The sequence below is a fragment of the Nyctereutes procyonoides genome, unplaced genomic scaffold, assembly GCF_905146905.1.
Source record: "Nyctereutes procyonoides isolate TBG_1078 unplaced genomic scaffold, NYPRO_anot_genome, whole genome shotgun sequence".
Classification (NCBI taxonomy): domain Eukaryota; kingdom Metazoa; phylum Chordata; class Mammalia; order Carnivora; family Canidae; genus Nyctereutes; species Nyctereutes procyonoides.
The window spans coordinates 46,077,496-46,098,426 of NW_026575126.1; the positions used below are offsets into that span (position 1 = coordinate 46,077,496).

The following is a 20,931-nucleotide window of genomic DNA, read 5'->3' on the forward strand; positions in this document are numbered from 1 at the left end:
TCCCATTTTTATAGATTGAATTTCTTTTTTTTTTAAACATATGGATTATTAACAAACTTAAAACTATGCAAAACGGTATGTTCAGGAAGTGGCCCTTCTTCCATATTCTTTCCATTCCCATTCCCCTACCTCTGTAGATAACCAACGTTCTTACTTTCTAGAATGTCCTTCCCGTGTTTGTTTTTGTAAGAAAAAGCCAGTTTATATATATTTTCTTATTCTTCCTTTTCTCTTCCACACAGGGTGACACATAGTATTCACTCTATTCTCTTCACTTAGTGACTTCCCTGGAAATCACTCTGTATCAGCTCACTGCTATCTTCCTCATTCTCTTTTACAGCTGTAGGGTGTGTGTGTGTGTGTGTGTGTGTGTGTGTGTGTGTACACCAAAGTTTATCCAACCGATCTTTATGCTTGGACATTTAGGTAGTTTCCAATATTTTGCAATTACAAGTAATACTTCAGTGAATAGCCTTGTGTATGTGCATTTTTACATTGTTAGGGGTGTATCTTCCAGATAAATCCCTGCAAGTGGGATTGCTCAATTGAAGGCTATTTGAAGGCTATAATAGTGATTTAAAGTTTCCCTTTTTTTTTAAAGATTATTTTAAGTAATCTCTACACCCAGTATAGGGCTCAAACTCCCTTTTCTTTTTTAAGGTTTTTATTTATTTATTTATAAGAGACACAGAGAGGCAAAGACAGACAGAGGGAGAAGCAGACTCCCTGTGGGGAGCCTGATGTGGGACTCGATCCCAGGACCCTGGAATCACATCCTGAGCCAAAGGCAGATGCTTAGCCACTGAGCCACCCAGGTGCCCTACAAACTCCCAATCCCAAGTTCTTGAGTCATAGCCTCCACCAACTGAACCCAGCTGGGCACCCCTAAAGTTTCCTTTTAAAATGTATTTAAGTCAAAAGAAAAAAAAATGAGATCAAATAAAATGATTAGGTAAATAACAAAGAGTGCAAGCAACACATACACATGGCAGATATCATAGAGGCAGGCAGATGACTGAAGTTTGGGCTAAACTGAGCTGGGTTATTGCCACAGTCCTTTCAAATTTTCAAATTCCAGAATAGAAACCCAGATAGGATGGAGGTTCATGGTATAGCAGGTTCAGATGCAGCCTCTTGGGAATTCATCATCAGAGCCAAAGTCCTGGAAATCCATGCATACAAGGCCACTGATCTGCTTTCCTTGGTGGCAGCATGGTGCATGTTCCCTGGGAGGAGAAGCAAGGCTGCACCGAGATAGCCATGTATCAGCAGGGATGTGTGGGAGTGGGGCCCCAGAAGGCTACACAGAACTGTGCTGGGTATTCTGGTCTGGCATAAAGAGGAGGTTCACTTTGACCCTGAGTCACCATGAAAAGAAAGACCAACTCTCCTTTGGCACCCTTTTTTACTTTTTTACTTTTTAATTTTATTATTTTTAAAAGATTTTATCTATTGACCTGAGAGAGATAGTGAGAGAGAGCATGAGAAGGGGGCGGGGAGAGGGAGAAGCAGGCTCTCCACTGAACAGGAAACCTGGCTCAGGGCCCAATCCCAGGACCCCGAGATCATGTCCTGAGCTGAAGACAGACCCTTAACTGACTGAGCCACCCAGGGACTCTTGGCAACCTTTGAGAATTGTGAGAATCTGGAGAGACTCTCTCCCCCAAAACCCATTACCACTGCCACCCATCCCCACCATGCCCACATGACATTTTGCATACAGTTTCAGGATGTTCAGAGCTGCTAGGAAGAATCAATAGTTTTAAGAGTTGTTTGCATCTGGGTGATGGGCACTGAGGGGGACACTTGACAGGATGAGCACTGGGTGTTAACGCTATATTTTGGTAAATTGAACTCCAATTTAAAAAAAAGATTTAAAAAAAAAGTTGTTTGGATAAAATTGTTAAAAAAGAAGGGGGCAGATGAAATCTGTTTTGGCACTGGAAGGACTGTCATATATTCATCTAGAGAATTAATCCCAGTGGAGCAGCTCACTCTGTAATTGCCGGCTGGATGAGGTACGGCTGTAGGAACCAGGGTGACAGAACTGAGGTTCAGAAACCTCTTTGTGCCTGGAGAGGTCCTTGTGGGCCTGGTTCTGCACGAGGATGGGACCTGGGAGTGGGGAGGAGAGTAGTCCTGGCTTTTGCTGCTACTTTTCTAGGTATATTATCACTACGTTTCCAGGTTTCTGTTTCCTCATATGCAGTATCCAGGACTGAACCAGTGGCTTTTAACAGTTCTGTGTGAAGCTCTAGAATTCTAGAAAGGAGCTTTAGGGGCCTCTCAGGCGTGCAGGAGGAAACCCACCCACCCCTTACCCAGAGCAACTCTTTTCCCGTCAGTGATATGCCACGGGAAATTGGCATTCAAAATTAATATGCAACTAAGTTTGGTGAGCACTGGACTGGATTACCTTTAACTGCTGTCTGCTCCAGAATTCTGAGTGTCCAGGGAGATTAATAACCATGTTACAGCAGGTGTATTCTCTAGGCTGAGGCACTAGGGTTTGGCCCTGTAACCTTGGGGAGTCCTTGGAACTGAATTCCTGCCTTGTCAGCCAGGCTGGTAGGGAGGAGAGCTCGCAGCAGTGCAGGAGGTGTGTCAGAGGTCCCAGTGTGGAAGCCAGACATTGGCACCACAGTCCTGCTTGGTAGTCCTCAGATGTTTTCGATGGCATGCTCTCTCGGTAAACATGATCAAATATCATGTGAGCATGCATCTCCTAAGTCTATACATTTTATTGTAATACACTTTATTGTAAATTATACATATTTGTATTGCTGTCCCAGGGTTAGATGCATCACAAAACAAAACAAGTTGTTTAAAGATGAGGATAATTAAAACCTAGAGAAGTACTGCCCTGTGAATCATCTTGTGCCCCCACTGAGGCACCTGCCACCTCGGTGGAGAGGGCGGGCTCATCGGCATGCAGCTGGAGGTGGCTGGTGAGGGTGCAGGCGCAGGAAGAAAACGGTGGTTCTCAGACAGCAGTCTGCACCACCACCTGCTCTCTGCCGCTTGGACTGCTGTTTACTCAGTAGCTCTCTCTGAACTGACTCACTTGGATTTTTTTCCTTTAAATTTTGCCTTCTCCTAAGCAGTGACATCCACAGAAGAGCAGGTTTTCTGTGCAGTTAGAATCTTCTTCTAACACACAGTAAAATAAACACAAAACTATGCAAACAAAACGTTTGTCCACATACCACTTGAACCCATGGGTCAGCCACCACCTGTGTGATGGCCCCGTGGGTGGGAGGCTCCAGTCCACGCTGGGAGGAATGGGTTGGTGGCCCAGGCCTGTGTGGACCGGCAGGCGGTGCATTCCTCTATGCCGGCAACAGTCATAGGCACAGCCATTGCCTAGTGGGGTTCTAGAGGGTGGTGGACCCACGCTGCCTCCCGTAAGAATGACGTGCACTCTCAAAAACTGAGCGCAGACCGGGTGAGGCCCTGGGCCACCTGCTACATGTTGTAGTGGCCGTGCATCACTGTTGGGCCTGCCTGCCGCCAAAGCCTCCCACTCTGGGCTAGCCCAGCCATCCGTCTGTCCATCCCATTAATGAGTACTTGCTGCATACTGAGCGCTGGACTTGACACTAGAGTTCCAGTGGAGAGCAAGACAGATGAGGCAGCTACTCGTATGAAATTCCCATTCTAGTGGGGGAAGGCAAGTGAACAAGCAAACCATAAGTAGAGAATAGGAAATCCAATCAGTTATAGATGCTCTCAAGTAAAATTGAGATTGGGGGGGGGGGGAAGAGGAACAGATTTATCCAGAAGAATTCCAAATAATTTATGTAGCTACTCCCTCCTCCATGAGACAGAGCATAACTCCCCACTCCTCAAGTGTGGGCTGCACTTAATGACTTGCTCCCACAGAGCATGCAGTGAAAGGAGGAGGGAAAGTAACTTTCTGGTGGAGAAATACGACCAGCATTCGCTTGGCCAAGTGGTGCAGACTTAGTGTTGGCAGTGGTTGAGCCTTGCTGGTAGCCTCCCTACAGTGGGCTGCAGAGGGCACTTCCCCTGTGTGGGCTTCCTCTCAGGAACCTGTATCCCTGGTCTAGTGACCAGAAAACATCAGACAGACCCAGATTGAGGGACGTTCTGCAAAATACCTGGCCAGTTCTCTCTCTTCAAACCATGAGGTCACCAGAAGCAAGGAAGTCAAAAACTCACAGCCAAGAGGAGCCTAAGGGGGCATGATGAGTAGGTGTAACATGGTACCCAAGATGAGATCCTGGAACAGAAAAGGACAGTAGGGGAAAACTAAGGAAATTTGAATGGAATAATGGATTTTTGATAATTTAAAGAGGTAAAGGAAAAACCGGTGCAGGGGGTGTCTGAGAAGACATCTGGAGCTGGACCTTGAAGGATGTCATTGAGTCAGGCCAGGATAGGGGAGACCCGGGGGGAAAGTATTCCAGGCAGAGGGAGTAGCTGTGTAAAGATCCTGGGGCAGAAACAAGCTCAGGCCCATCAAAGAGCACGGAAGAAGCTCTGTGCAGCTGGAGAGGCGTGGAGTGGAGAAGGCCAGGCAGTGAAGTCAGAGGTGGACAGGGGCCAGGCTGTGCAGCATGCTGCCTTGACACTGTAGAAGGCATGTGGATTTAATCCCCAACGCGGTGGGAAGGTGGTAGAGAATTTGGAACAAAAGGGTGACACGAGCTAATTTCCATGTAAAGTCCCTTGGTCTGTTTGGAGAAGACGAGGGGCTACAGGGAGGCAGAGCCAGGTGGGTGTGGTGTCAGTAAAATAAAACATGAATAAAGCAAAATAAAACATTTTAGTGCTTTAAGAAGCATCTTGAGATAAATGACTGCAATTTGCACTTTTTTGTCAGAATCAGGGCCATGATTCTTGGCAGTGCCAAGATGAAAGGAAAGAGAGGCTCTGGCCTCCATCTGATTTCTCCCCAGCTTGTTGCGGATGCTCCTGCCTCTGCTGGTGAACCCTTGTTGGACGCATGAGGAGCGATCTACTGGGCTTTGTCTCTAGTATGACGGTGTCTATAAATCTAGGTCTGTGAAGCCGTCTGAGCTCATCCCAGTCTCTGTATTTGCTTCTAGAGATAGAGATGGTGATCATGGAGCGAGGCAAGCTCCCAGAGTTGGCGGCCAACACCTCTGTGCAGGAACAGAACACTACGGACGAAGAGAAGAGCGCCGCTGCCACGGGCTTGGAGAGTGCGCAGTGGAGCAGGTGCTACCGGCGGGCTCAGGCTGTCATGCGGGTGGGGGGCCCCCAGGCCAAGCCAACAATCAGGGTGCGGGGTGCTGTTCTGTCGCTAGGATAAGGAGATAGGCTGAGTGGTGAGGGTGAGTGTCCACCGACGGTAACCCAGGGCCTCTTCCCATCGCCCAGATGGCCTCTTCTGCCTCTCGGCAGAGTTGTCCTGCTTCCTGCCTTTCCTTGCTTCTCCAGCCCTCTGGCCACCAGAGGCACACCCCCCTCTCGAGAGGCCCAGGGACAGAACTGGCACTCAACTCTGTAGTGCTCACCCCTTGGAAAGAGGAAGACCCAGACATGGCGCCACTGCCCCTTCTGCCCCCAAGCCTTTCGGTGCTGGGCCCTAAAGGGTACTGGCCTCCTCCGGCGGTGCTCTGCTGCTCCCAGGAAGGATCTCCTTGGATTTGGATCTCCCTGCCTCATTCATTCACTGCCATGCTGCACCACCGTCCACAGGGCCTGCCCTCATGACTCAGCCCATGTGATTTAATGCTGCTGTCTACCTTCAACTTCCTGCCTGATTGTTCATTTCATTGATGGCCTACTGGAGCTCTTACACCTTCAAGATACCACATTTCCTGCAATTTTGCTGTAGCGCCACCCCTTCAAAAATGGAATTGGGTGGAAGGCTGCTTCCAAAGTGTGCAGTGAACCATTGGGAGGACTTCTTCATTTCCAGGCTACTTCCCTCCCACGTAGCCCCACTGCACGGGCAGACCCTGCAGTAACCGCCTCATCCCACTGCAGTGTGAATAAACGCACAGCAGTGGCAGTTCACTGTCCGCCTACAAAGCATGCACTTCTGAGCCCTCAGGGTGGAGTGGCTGAGACACACACGCACCCGTCCTATTTATTAGTGCAAATTGAAGAGTTGAAGCACACCAGTATTTTCCTCCACCTCTCTTTGCTTGGCAGATGTTTCAGTTATCTAACAGTCGGGCTTAATTTCTATCAGATGCACAAGGGAGCCATTTTCAGTTGGGTTTAATAAAAAACCCTGGAGTGTGGTGGGAGTTATCTGTTGTTAAGACCATTTTGATTTTGCTTGGCAGCAAAAAACATCACTCTTGAAGCTCTGAAAACTCAGGAAATCATTCTAAACACAGAAAGGGTGGGAAAAACAACTTTTAGTTGTTTGGCACAGCATTAGTGAGGATATGAATAATTGGAAAAACCACAAATGACTAGTAGTGGAAGGTGCATAAGCAAATGGGGTAGATCTGCTTAAGAGAATATGAACTGCTGCTTTTAAGCATCCATTAGGATGCGTTGGGTTTCTTAGGATCTAATAAATGGAAACCGAGCACATATTTTACATATATGGTAACACTATAGCTTTGCTAAATGAAGGCAAATAAATGAGCTGTTACGTTCGAGTGTTCGGTTGAAACTTCTTTTTTCTTCCCCCCTAATTTTTAGTGAAGAGAGGGGTTTTCTTAGAGTCAGCTGAGATTGTCTCTTTACCTTCATTGACTTAACTAACATCTTCTACCGCATGACTGATAACGGAAGCTGATCCTAGCGCCCTGAGTTGAGCCTAGGTGTAAGCTTGTGGCCCTGGGGACCCTTGGGCCAGGGCTGTCCTTGGCTCCGAGACCAAATGCCAGGTGGAAAGTTGCCCTCTCCTTTGCGAAGGTGTTGAGTTGCTGGTTGTCAGCAGCACTGCCACGGACTTCCCTCATCTCCGTTCTGGGCCCTGAGCAGGGAGGAGGAGGGCGCTCTGGAGGAAGGAGGGGGCAGTGTGTTTTCCTTGACATGAATTGGATCTTGACATTGGTCCGCTTGTCTGAGGAAACAGTATCATACAAAGTGGAACTGTTCTGTTCCTCGTATATTGTGGGCTGTGTCTGCATTCGGGGTTAAATATAGGCCTAAGAAACTGAAAAAATGTTTAAAGCATTCTTCCTTTTCTTAAAAAAAAAAGTTAAACCTCTAAAAGTAACACATATGCAAAAAATGTAAAAACATTTTGAAAAAAGCATAAAGAAGAGAAAAGGATCTCCATGTTGCCAGCAGGCAATGGCAGCTGTTAACTAACATTCTAGTGGTTTCTTGCCAGTTGTTCTTCAGTGGGAATTGTACCCTCCTTGTCCCCAGTACTTATACCATTCCATGCCTATCATTGGTCGTCGTTGTCTTTTTTTTTTTTTTCTGTCTGATACCAAACCCCAGGCGTCTTTTTCACTTTGCTGTACTCTCAGTAAACGAAATGCTAATGGTTTCATGCTACTTCATCTCCTAGAAGATGTTATGTCCCATCTAGCCGTCCCTCTGCTACTGGGCATTTGGTTATTTGCATTGCTCTTGAATGAAAACACAATCCACATTCCAGGCGGCTGGTTTACAAGAAAATGTTTTCTACTTCATCCTGCTCTTAAGTTTGAAAGTGTTATTGCCAGTCACGTACAGAAACCCAGATCCACACACGGCAAAACTATTCATGCATCCGAACGGTGCCCAATGTGGGGTGGGGAGGATCTGGGGCCCTGGAGAAATAGCCCGGATGTACAAGTCCCCTTTAGGAAGGACTCTTCCTTTCATTTTCTAGCGTCCTGCAAGTTTATTTGAAATGTTGTAACAAGAGTGTTTGTGCTACTTTCTCTTTTGAATTTTTCAGTTTAATATCTTGAATCACTGGCACGTTCATAGAATTCAAGTTTTTTAAAAGTATAAAAGGTAAAGCAGTGAATAGTCTCCCTGTTTCTCTCCCATACCTCTTCACTACCCCCAGACAGTGATGTTGACAGTGGCTGTGTGTCCTTCTAGGGGCTTCGTTTGCCCTCAGTTACTCATTGAGGGGCTTTCTTGGCCTCAGCCTGGCCTCCACAGAGGCAGCTGCAGGTGGTCCATGGGCTCAGAGCCTCCTGTCAAAGGGCCAGACCTGTGCATATTCTATTATCCTTGCGATAAAGAGTCTTTCCAGGCCAGGCCCTTCACCTGGAAGGGCAGCGTTTGGGGTGTGTGGTTTGTGATATTTGCTGCCACTCTCTCGGCCTCTCCCACAAGCATCATCGAGGTGAACCCTCACATCGATTCTTACCCATCAGGGAAAGTCAGTCCAAGAAATTGCCGGGCCAGGACCTGCCAAAGTGGGCTCCTGGAGAAGTGCCCTTGGAAGGCTCAAAATAGAAATCCGGTCACAGCTCCCACGCACAAGCACTCTTCCCACTGTGCTCCTGGCCCTGTGCTAAATGCCTCTCTTTCATCATTTCACGTTGAGCCTTCCTGGGAGCTCTTCCTGATGGGGAAATGGAGAGGTTTTAGGTAGCTAACTCAAGGTCCACAGCTCAGAAGAGACAGAAACCGAATTGGTACCCGAGTAGTCTTGAGTCCAGGGCCCAGGTTCCGAAATTACTCAGACTTGGTGCCTCGTCTGGTACTGGCAGCCTACCACACTGCCCTGTTCTCTTCACCCTGTCTTTGAGGTGACGATGTGGTGGTCCGTCTGTTCTCTGGCATGGGAGTCCCTCCCAAGAGCAGGGACTTTGCATCATTTACCCGTAGTGTGTGGAACAGCTAGGCCACGACTGTTGAGTGATGAAGTGGTCCATTCCGCAGTCAGTTTCCCCTGGAGATGGTTTCCCACGGGCAGAGCCTGTCCCCCATGCCTGGTGTCGAACGGAGCTCTCGGTGGACCCACTGCATGCTCATGGCAGAGCCACAAAGGGCAGAGGAGGCTAGCACTCCATATGTCAGTGGGAGACGACATATGCTCATATGAACAGCCTCTATGCCAAGAGGCTCATGCATGTATGCCCCTCCTCTTTTCCAGACCCTTCCTAGATATGGTGTACCACGCCCTGGACAGCCAAGATGACGATTATCATGCACTGTTTGTGCTCTGCCTTCTGTATGCCATGTCTCATAACAAAGGTAAGCCTACTCCCCTCTCCTACCTCCGTGACATCCTTCTTCTGCCTTGTAGAAGGAAAAAAGAAAGCCACTTTGCTTGAGGAATGCTTTCTGGTTTTGGCAAACTGCCACAAAACTCCTCTTCGGCCTCGTTAGAATTTCTCAGGTGCTTTTGGACAGACCAAAGCCACAGGAATTGGTTGCTCAGGCAGTTCAGGTTTGGGGGGGGGGGGGGAGGTGCAAGTGCCTGTCTAACCCAGCATGACTACGTTCACGCTGTGGTTTTCCTTCGACCCCTGGCTTTGACGACTGGCTTAGCATCCGACCTCTGTTCCTAACATCAGAACTGAAATCAAATTGTCATCTTGGTTTTGCTATTTATAATAGCTGATGTTCTTGCTCTGGGTTGAGGGCTAAAATAGACTCTGGGCAGATTGGGTGGAAGTGTAGGTTTCCTTTCTGAAGAAAGGTGTGGTTCTCTGGCTTCCCCGTGGAGGCAGAGTGGTCAGGATCAGAGACCTGGTTAGGATTCATTCATTTACTTCCTTCCTGGGAGGAATGCCCCACCTGGCTTGGCATGGGCAGGTTCTGAAACCCCCACCTCAGAAGCTCCTCAACGAAGAAACTGAGAACATTTTTCCTGGCCATTGCCCAGAGCAGGGCTTGGCATAGATGAAACTTTGCAGTAGGTGATGATGCTTTAGTAGTTTCATAAGCTGATTGGGAGGTAGGTGGAGGTGGGTTTTCCTAGACAGCCTATGTCTAGAGACATTTAAAAAGCACTCAACATAATACATGTTTATTCTTAAATCATTAATCCTGATAAATAAGTGGTCTAGTGGCAAAAGAATATATGGTCAAAAAAGCCTCACCTCCCATCTCTGTCCTGCACTCTTTTCCTTAAGGCGGTTCAGAACTTAGCAGTTTCTTGTGGGTCATTTCTTTTTTTTTAAGATTTTATTTATTTATTTATGAGAGACACAGAAAGAGACAGAGACACAGGCAGAGGGAGAAGCAGGCCCCATGTAGGGAGCCTGACGTAGGACTCATTTCCAGGACCCCAGGATCACGACCTGAGCCAAAGGCAGATGCTCAACCACTGAGCCCCCCAGGTGCCCCATCTTATGTGTCTTTTTAAAGATACCTATGTGGGGGTGCCTGGGTGCCACAGTTGGCTAAGCATTGGATTCTTGGTTTCAACTCAAGTCATAATCTCAGGGTTGGGAGATTGAGCCCCTCCTCAGGCTCTGTGCTTAGCATGGAGTCTGGTTGGGATTCTCTCCCCCACCCCGCCCCGCCCCAAACCTCTTGCACTCTCTCCTCTAAAATAAATAAATAAATCTTAAAAAAAAAAAGATATCTCTGCAAGCCTGAGTACAAGGACATATGCTTTTATTTTTATGACTCTTCCCCCACTTAAATGTGAAGACAGGTACCTCCTTATTGTCTGTTCCTACCCCATTTTCTTCACATTGTCTTGTATCTGCACATCATGTCCCATCCCTAGAGAACTGCCTTTTTTGTTCTTCTTTGTTTTTTATTTTCTTTTTTATATACTTTTAAATTTATTTATTTATTCATGAGAATACACAGAGAGGAGAGAGAGAGGGAGAGACACAGGCAGAGGGAGAAGCAGGCTCCATGCAGAGAGCCCAATGTGGGACTCGATCCTGGGACTCCAGGATCACGCCCTGGGCTAAAGGCGGTGCTAAACTGCTAAGCCACCTGGGCTGCCCTCTTCTTAATTTTTTAAAAGATTTTATTCTTTACTTTTGACAGAGAGAGCAAGCAGAGGTAGGCGGAAGAGGGATAGATGGGAGAGAATGAATTTCAGGCAGACTCTGTGCTGAGCACAGAGCCCAGCTCAGGGTTCAGTCTCAGGACCCTGAGATCATGACCGGAGCTGAGATCAAGAGTTGGGTGCTTAACTGACTGAGCCACCCAGGTGCCCCTGCCTAGTTCGTTTTTTTTTTTTTTTAAGATTTTATTTATTCATGAGAGACACAGCGGGTAGGGCAGAGGGAGAAGCAAGCTTCCTGTAAGGAGCCTGACACGGGACTCGATCTAGGATCCCAGGATCATGCTCTGAGCCAAAGGCAGACGCTCAACTGCTGCTGAACCACCCAGGCGTCCCTGCCTTGTTCTTTTTAATCCTATGTCTGAGCATCATTTATTTTGCCATCAACCCCTTATTAAATGGCACTGAAACTCCTTTTTTTTTTAAAGATTTTATTTATTTATTCATGAGAGACAGAGAGAGAGAGAGAGAGAGAGAGAGAGAGAGAGAGAGAGGCAGAGACACAGGCAGAGGGAGAAGCAGGCTCCATGCAAGGAGCTTGACGTGGGACTCGATCCCAGGTCTCCAGGATCAGCCCAGGATCACCCTGGGCTGAAGGTGGCACTAAACCGCTGAGCCACCAGACTGCCCAGCACTGAAACTCTTTCCAGGCTTTTCCCACTATGGCTAGGATCTACCGTGATGGCTCTTATGTGTAAGTCACTGTGCTCACATGCAAGTCCGTAGACCTGATGTAAGACCTCTAAAAGAATCCCAGAGGGTTCTGAATCCTGCTGCCATTCCCCTCTGGTCTCACTCACCCCTGTGACTTCTGTGATCCCCTCTAGCTCCTGGCTTGGTGCGTGGCAAACAGGAGCCCTTAGTTTCTGGGCAGAAAAAGGACTCCATGTGATCGACAGACTCCCATCCTGGGATCACTCGCCCATTCCCCTGGCTCCTGACTTCTTTGCCCCCTGCATCTGAGCTCCTGCTGGATGCATGCTGGAGACTCCTACCCAGGTGTTTCAGTACCACCTTGAAACACTATGCTCATCCCCATGAAGTGTATGTACCCTGACCTCATCACACTTCCTGCCATTTCTGGTTCAGTTGAAATTGCCAACCAAGGTTGAAACTACCGTGACCTTTAGTTCCTTCCCTCCTTTGATCCCAGCATTTAGTCATCAGGTTTTGCTAGTTCTCTCTCTTCACCCTGTCTGATCAACAGAACTGAATGTGACTTGGGGCCTGGTCCTAAGCTAGATGCTGGAGGTGAGAACCAGAGGCATGAGAGAGCAAGAGAGATCTTGCCAGTGGTCATTTATCACAGCCTCCCAGGGTCTCAAACATATGGCCATTTCATAATCTGTCCTCCGTAGCACTGCCAGGTGATCTTCCGTAAGACCATGTTGACCATCACCCTCCCCTCTTCAGAAACCTTTGGTGCCTTTTTCTCTCACTTAAACCCTACTCTCCTCTGCCCGTCATTTTGAGTATCCACATTGCACTCACCATTCCAACTTGATCTGGTTCCTCTGACTTCCCTTCACAGACCCTTGGCTTTGGGTTCAAATTTTTATCTGGTGATAGAACTCTTTCACAGAGATATACCTGGGGATGCTGTCATAGTACTCAATGAACTCCTTAAAGTTCTGGTTATAAGCAACAGAAACTACTTCTCATTAACTTAAGTAAAAGGGAAAGTCTATGGGAAGGCCCCTGGGGCAGCTCCCAGGATCCGAGAAATTGCTGAAAAGCTGAGGGAAGGGTAGGACCCAACAGTTCTAGGGACTTCCCTCAAGGTAGATTGTGATTTGGCCCCAACAGATCCCAGACTGGGAGTCTGTCTCTGTTCAGATTTCATATTCTTGGACAAGAGATCCAATTGTTCCAGCTTGGTGGGTGTGTCTAAGTCTGGAACATGTAGTTATGGCTGAGGGTCAGAGTCACATAGCACAGACTTGGCCCTAGGAGGTTCAGCCCGTGTCTGAGACTATTCCCAAAGAAATGAGCTGCTTTGGAAGCCTAGCCTGGCAGTCCCCACATTCAATACCAACATGCCTACCTGTTCCTCGCTAGTCTTCTACCTTCTTGGATTCATTTGTGTTTCTTCCTGCCATTTTCTCTACCACACAGTGTTAGCACCTATTGAAATTCGCTTGTCCGACGGAGGTCTGCTCACAAGTCACCTTCTCTAGGAAGTTTTTTCTGATCCCTTCAGGTGATACTCACTTTGGGTTGGTACCATCTAGTATGGCAGGCACATTTTATACATTGCTGAATTTGGTTTGATTAAAATGTTGAGGATTTTTGCATTTATGTTCAAGAGTGATACTGGTTTATGGTCTTATAATTCTCTGTTTTATTTGCTTTCAGAGTTATGCTTATCTTATTCAATAAATTCAGAGGTATTTCCTATACCTGGATTGTATGGAGGAGTATTTATAGAACTGGTATTTCTTCCTTAGCTATTTGGTAGAATTCACCAGCGATTCCATTTGCCCTGGAGTTTTCTTTGAGGAAATGTTTTCATTTTTTATTTTTTAAAGATTTTATTTATTTATTCATGAGAGACAGACAGAGGCAGAGACATAGGCAGAGGAAGAAGTAGGCTCCCTGTGGAGAGCCCGATGGGGGACTCCATCCCAGGACCCTGGGATCACACCCTGGGCCAAAGGCAGATGCTCAATCACTGAGCCACCCAGGCGCCCCAAGGGAACGTTTTTTAACTACTCAGATTCTTCAGTAGATATAGGGCTAATGAAGCTTTATCTCTTTCTTTTTGTATGAGCTTTGATAGCTTGTGTCTTTCAAGGAATTTGTCACTGTATCTAAATTGTCAAATTTATTGGTATAAACTCATTCATTATATTCTTTTATTGCCCTTTTAATGTGTGTAGGATCTGTAGTAATGTCCTAATTCATGGTATTAGTAGTTTAGGTGTTCATTTGCCTTTTTCTGGTCAGTTTGGCTAGAGATTTAACAATTTCATCTTTTACTGAAACTCAAGGGATTTTCTTTTAGTTTCATTTATTATTTTACTGTTTTATATTTTATTAATTTCTGATCATTATATCTTATTTTCAGCTGCTTACTTCAGATTTAATTTATTCTTTTTGTAGTTTCTCATTTTTTTTAAAGATTTATGTATTTATTTATGATAGACATAGAGAGAGAGAGAGAGAGAGAGAGAGGCAGAGACACAGGAGGAGGGAGAAGCAGGCTCCATGCCGGGAGCCCGACGCGGGACTTGATCCCGGGACTCCAGGATCTCGCCCTGGGCCAAAGGCAGGTGCTAAACCGCTGAGCCACCCAGGGATCCCCTTTTTGTAGTTTCTTAAGATGAAAGCTTAGATCATTGATTTTTTTAAAGATAATGTTTATTTTATTATTTTTAATTAATGTATAGTGAAATTAACCCTTTTTGTGCATAGTTGTATGAATTTTAGCAAAGGTATGCGTTTGGTCAGCACCACTATAATCAGGATACCTTATAGTTCCATCATCCAAAAATTCCCTCATGCTAGGGGTGCCTGGATGGTACAGGTGGTTAAGTGTCCAACTCTTGGTTTTGGCTCAGGGTTGTGAGATTGAGCCCCACTTGGGTTCTGTGCTCAGAGTGGAGTCCACTTGGGTTTCTCTCTCCCTCTCCCTCTGCCCTTTCCCCTGCCCCCTGCCTATGCACACTCGTTTTCTCTCTCTCTCTCTCTCTCTCTCTCTCTCTCTCTCTCAAATAAAATCTTTAAAAAAAATCCCTCATGCTATTATTCCTTTCCAATCATACCCTTCCCATGCTACTCATTGATTTTTAAGCTTTTCTTCTTTTGTGATAAGAGTTTAATACTATAAATCTAAGCACTGCATTAGGTGCATGCAATAAATTTTGATATATGTGGTTTTATTTTTATTCAATTTGAAATATTTTATAATCTTCCTTTGACTTATTCTTGTCTATTGTATCATCTGTATAATTCTAGTTATGTTTCTAATATTGATTTTTCTCCTGGTTTGGATTTTGGGCTCTGTCCTGGGTCATAGTTAAGTTACTTGGAATCGGTTTGATCCTTTAGAAGCTTTTAAGCTTTGTTGGTGCTGGTCCAGAACAGCCTTTAGTCTCAGGCTCATTTGGCCCTACTACTGAGGCAGCCCCTTTCTGAGAACTGTGCTTGATGGGTCATGGTTGGGTGGTCTTTCCATGCTGGCTGCTGGGAACATAAGCTCTTCTCGGCCCACGTGAGCCTGGGATTGTTCCACCTGCTTCATTCCTGAAGGTCATTCTCTTCACTCACAGGCATGCAGGGTGCAGGACTTAGCTAATACCTCAACAGACTCGTCTGCAGCCCCCTCCTCTCTGGTCCTCCCTCCTCTCCATTCCCATCACTCCAGACTCTGCCTCCTCATCTCAGAGAGACCATGGCCTTTGTTGGGGTTTTCTCTCTGTGTGCCGAGACCTGGAAACTCTTTCCAGATGGTGAGCCAGAGCAGTCCCTAGGCCCACAGCTTTCATTTCCTCTCTCACAGGGCACTCCCCTGTGCTGCTTGTTGTCCTGTCCAATGTGTCATAATCATTTTTTAATGTATTTTGCCTAGTTTTCTAGTTGCTTGAATCAGGAGGGTATATCCAATCCACCTTGGCTGAAAGCCATCGTACTTGAAAAAGTTTTATGGTCTAATGGATATGCACAGTAAATTGTACATATTGAAAGCATACATTCTGATAAGTTTTGACATTTGTATATACCCATGAAACCATCACCACCATCAAGACAGTGAGACAGTGCACGTATCCATCACCCCAAAAGTTTCCTCTTGCCCCTTTGTCACCCCTCCTCCCTGTCTGCTCTCACCCCTCTCCCCAAGCAACACTGAGCTGCTCCCTGTCTCTATAGATTAGTTTGCCCTTTATAGGATTTTATGTAAATAAAATCATGCAGTACTTTTTTGGGGGAGGGGGTATGGCTTTTTTTCAATATGCGTAGTTATTTTGAGATACATGATGTTGTTTTGTGTATTGGTGGTTCATTTCTTCTTACTGTTGAATAGCAATCCACTATGTGAATGTACCACAATTTTGTTTATCCACTCATCTGTTAATGGGTATTTGGCTTATTTCCAGTTCTTAAGCATATGCTAGTGGGAACATTTATGTACAAGTCTTTTCTGGACATATATTCCCTTTTTTCTTGGGTGAATACCGAAGAAGAGGATGGCTGAATCATAGAATTACTGTAAGTTTGTTTGTTTTTAAGAAAAACTCCTGGGGCACCTGGATGGCTCAGTCTGTAGAGCATCCAACTCTTGATTTCAGGTCTTGATCTCAAGGTTGTGAATTCAAGTTCCACATTAGGCATGGAGCCTACTTTATGAAAAAAAGGGGAGAGAGAGAGAGAAGAAAAGACAAGACTGCCAAATTTGTTTCCAAGCACTTATATAATTTATATCCTGTCACCAGTGTATGAATGTTCTGGGGTCTTCACATACTTGCTAGTACTTGTATGGCCATTTTTCACTAAAAATGAAAAATAGAGTATAGAGTACTCTATACTCTACACTAGGTATAGAGTAGTGTCCTATTGTGATTTTATTTTGCACTTTTCTCACTAGAAAAGTGAGATGATACTAATCATCTGACTAGTGATACTGACTTACCTTGTGCTTCATTCTGCACATTGTCTTTGATGGAGTGTTGGTTCAAATCCTTGGCCCAGTTTTTCATGGGTGGTTCATTTCCTTATTGTTGAGTTTTTTTAATTAATCAATTAATTAATTAATTTATTTATTTATTTATTATAAATTAATTTTTATTGGTGTTCCATTTACCAACATACAGAATAACACCCAGTGCTCATCCCGTCAAGTGTCCCCCTCCGTGCCCGTCACCCATTCACCCCCACCCCCCGCCCTCCTCCCCTTCCACCACCCCTAGTTCATTTCCCAGAGTTAGAAGTCTTTATGTTCTGTGTCCCTTTCTGATATCTCCCACACATTTCTTCTTCCTTCCCTTATATTCCCCTTCACTATTATTCATATTCCCCAAATGAGTGAGAACATACACTGTCCTTCTCCGATTGACTTACTTTACTCAGCATAATACCCTCCAGTTCCATCCACGTTGAAGCAAATGGTGGGTATTTGTCGTTTCTAATGGCTGAGTAATATTCCATTGTATACATAAACCACATCTTCTTTATCCATTCATCTTTCGATGGGCACCGAGGCTCCTTCCACAGTTTGGCTATTGTGGACATGGCTGCTAGAAACATCGGGGTGCAGGTGCCCCGGCGTTTCATTGCATCTGAATCTTCGGGGTAAATCCCTAACAGTGCAATTGCTGGGTCGTAGGGCAGGTCTATTTTTAATTCTTTGAGGAACCTCCACACAGTTTTCCAGAGTGGCTGCACCAGTTCACATTCCCACCAACAGTGTAAGAGGGTTCCCTTTTCTCCACATCCTCTCCAACATTTGTTGTTTCCTGCCTTATTAATTTTCCCCATTCTCACTGGTGTGAGGTGGTATCTCATTGTGGTTTTGATTTGTATTTCCCTGATGGCAAGTGATGCAGAGCATTTTCTCATGTGCATGTTGGCCATGTCTATGTCTTCCTCTGTGAGAGTTCTCTTCATGTCTTTTGCCCATTTCATGATTGGATTGTTTGTTTCTTTGGTGTTGAGTTTAATAAGTTCTTTATAGATTTTGGAAACTAGCCCTTTATCTGATATGTTATTTGCAAATATCTTCTCCCATTCTGTAGGTTGTCTTTGAGTTTTGTTGACTGTATCCTTTGCTGTGCAAAAGCTTCTTATCTTGATGAAGTCCCAATAGTTCATTTTTGCTTTTGTTTCTTTTGTTTTCGTGGATGTATCTTGCAAGAAGTTACTGTGGCCAAGTTCAAAAAGGGTGTTGCCTGTGTTCTCCTCTAGGATTTTGATGGAGTCTTGTCTCACATTTAAATCTTTCATCCATTTTGAGTTTATCTTTGTGTATGGTGCAAGAGAGTGGTCTAGTTTCATTCTTCTGCATGTGGATGACCAATTTTCCCAGCACCATTTATTGAAGAGACTGTCTTTCTTCCAGTGGATCGTCTTTCCTCCTTTGTCGAATATTAGTTGACCATAAAGTTCAGGGTCCATTTCTGGATTCTCTATTCTGTTCCATTGGTCTATGTGTCTGTTTTTGTGCCAGTACCACACCGTCTTGATGACCACAGCTTTGTAGTACAACCTGAAATCTGGCATTGTGATGCCCCCAGCTATGGTTTTCTTTTTTAAAATTCCCCTGGCTATTCGGGGTCTTTTCTGATTCCACACAAATCTTAAAATAATTTGTTCTAAGTCTCTGAAAAAAGTCCATGGTATTTTGATAGGGATTGCATTGAACGTGTAAATTGCCCTGGGTAGCATTGACATTTTCACAATATTAATTCTGCCAATCCATGAGCATGGAATATTTTTCCATCTCTTTGTGTCTTCCTCAATTTCTTTCAGAAGTGTTCTATAGTTTTTAGGGTTTAGATCCTTTACCTCTTTGGTTAGGTTTATTCCTAGGTATCTTATGCTTTTGGGTGCAATTGTAAATGGGATTGACTCCTTAATTTCTCTTTCTTCAGTCTCATTGTTAGTGTATAGGAATGCCATTGATTTCTGGGCATTGATTTTGTATCCTGCCACGCTACCAAATTGCTGTATGAGTTCTAGCAATCTTGGGGTGGAGGCTTTTGGGTTTTCTATGTAGAGTATCATGTCATCGGCGAAGAGGGAGAGTTTGACTTCTTCTTTGCCAATTTGAATGCCTTTAATGTCTTTTTGTTGTCTGATTGCTGAGGCTAGGACTTCCAATACTATGTTGAATAGCAGTGGTGAGAGTGGACATCCCTGTCTGGTTCCTGATCTTAGGGGAAAGGCTCCCAGCGCTTCCCCATTGAGAATGATATTTGCTGTGGGCTTTTCGTAGATGGCTTTCAAGATATCGAGGAAAGTTCCCTCTATCCCTACACTCTGAAGAGTTTTGATCAGGAATGGATGCTGTCTTTTGTCAAATGCTTTCTCTGCATCTAATGAGAGGATCATATGGTTCTTGGTTTTTCTCTTGCTGATATGATGAATCACATTGATTGCTTTACGAGTGTTGAACCAGCCTTGCATCCCGGGGATAAATCCTACTTGGTCATGGTGAATAATTTTCTTAATGTGTTGTTGGATCCTATTGGCTAGTATCTTGTTGAGAATTTTTGCATCCATGTTCATCAGGGATATTGGTCTGTAATTCTCCTTTTTGGTGGGGTCTTTGTCTGGTTTTGGAATTAAGGTGATGCTGGCCTCATAGAATGAATTTGGAAGTACTCCATCTCTTTCTATCTTTCCAAACAGCTTTAGTAGAATAGGTATGATTTCTTCTTTAAACGTTTGATAGAATTCCCCTGGGAAGCCATCTGGCCCTGGACTCTTGTGTCTTGGGAGGTTTTTGATGACTTCTTCAATTTCCTCCCTGGTTATTGGCCTGTTCAGGTTTTCTATTTCTTCCTGCTCCAGTTTTGGTAGTTTGTGGCTTTCCAGGAATGCGTCCATTTCTTCTAGATTGCCTAATTTATTGGCGTAGAGCTGTTCATAATATGTTTTTAAAATCGTTTGTATTTCCTTGGTGTTGGTAGTGATCTCTCCTTTCTCATTCATGATTTTATTAATTTGAGTCTTCTCTCTCTTCTTTTTAATAAGGTTGGCTAATGGTTTATCTTATTTATTTATTTATGATAGTCACACACAGAGAGAGGCAGAGACACAGGCAGAGGGAGAAGCAGGCTCCATGCACTAGGAGCCCGATGTGGGATTCAATCCCGGGTCTCCAGGATCGCGCCCTGGGCCAAAGGCAGGCACCAAACCGCTGCGCCACCCAGGGATCCCAATTGTTGAGTTTTGAAAGCTATTTATATGTTTTGGATACAAGTCCTTTATCAGTATTGCAAAGATTTCCTCCCAGTCTGTGGCTTGTCTTTGCATTTGCTAGCAATGTCTTTTGAAGAGCAAACATTTTTAATTTCTGTGGAGTTCCTGTGGGACTTTCTATATCTCTTTTTCTCTGCATATTTTCTCTCCTTTTCTGGACTGCCTGGTCTCTAAAGGCAGAGATCACGTCTCTCCTGATAGTACCCCACAGTACCCAACTTAGTGCCTGGCACCCAGTCAGCACTCAGCCAAAGTGATCACCTCAGCCATGTGACAGCTGTGCTGGACTGCTCTCTTTCTGGTGGCCTGTGCTCGGGGCCTCAGCAGGGAAGGTGCTGTCTTGGGAGTGAAGATGCCAAGCTCCAGAAGGCCAAGGGGCATGTGGGTGAATTCTTTGTCTTTCTGGTGGCTGGCTTTCCTGACGGGCTTCCTTCCTGGACCCTGACCTGGGTGCCACGGAGGGAAGTCCTTGCGCATTGCAGCACCATTATCTAGGACTGTGGTCCGATGGGATAGCCCTCTTGAGGACCTGTCAAGGGGAGCAGCCCTTTCTTTCTTGAGGTCTCCTCTTCCCCCCTCCTCCGTCATATCTTCCTTCTCCACATCTAAAGGAGTTTCTTCTTAAAAGACTGGAAGTAGGGATGCCTGGGTGGCTCTGTGGTTGAGCATTTGTCTTTGGCCCGGGGCGTGATCCTGGAGACCCGGGATCGAGTCCCATATCGGGCTCCCTGCATGGAGCCTGCTTCTCCCTCTGCCTGTGTCTCTGCCTCTCTCTCTGTGTGTCTCTCATGAATAAATAAATAAATCTTAAAAAAAAAAAAGACTGGAAGTGTATATTAAGGGAGTTTAATTCCTTCTTCCATTTCCTGCTGGTCCTGTTCATTTATTTACTCACTCAACCTTCTAGCAGAAATTTTAGAAGCCTTATCTATCTGATGCCAGGCACTGTGGTTAATATGGAGAACACAGTGGTGAACCAAACTCGTATTTCCACGGAGGTGAGGGTGCCCGCTGCGGAGAGTGCAGGGCGAGAGGGGCGGGAGCTGAAGGCAGCGTGACAGGTAAGCAGGACCGCATGGCAGTGAGGACCTTTGATTGTATCTTGATACAGCAGGAGCTCCGAAGGCTGT

At 45.5% G+C, this 20,931-nt stretch overlaps 1 protein-coding gene across 6 annotated transcripts in view; it reads left to right on the forward strand.

Annotated features, from left to right (window-relative positions):
* The window catches only part of CLEC16A (C-type lectin domain containing 16A), a 200,751-nt gene that overhangs the window by 56,413 nt on the left and 123,407 nt on the right, over nucleotides 1-20,931 (forward strand). For all 6 annotated transcript variants that reach the window (XM_055341054.1, XM_055341056.1, XM_055341055.1 and 3 more), the window contains exons 11-12: nucleotides 5,073-5,205; nucleotides 9,005-9,105. In XM_055341054.1, coding sequence (XP_055197029.1) covers nucleotides 5,073-5,205; nucleotides 9,005-9,105 — 234 coding nt within the window. The remainder of the gene's footprint in view (nucleotides 1-5,072; nucleotides 5,206-9,004; nucleotides 9,106-20,931) is intronic.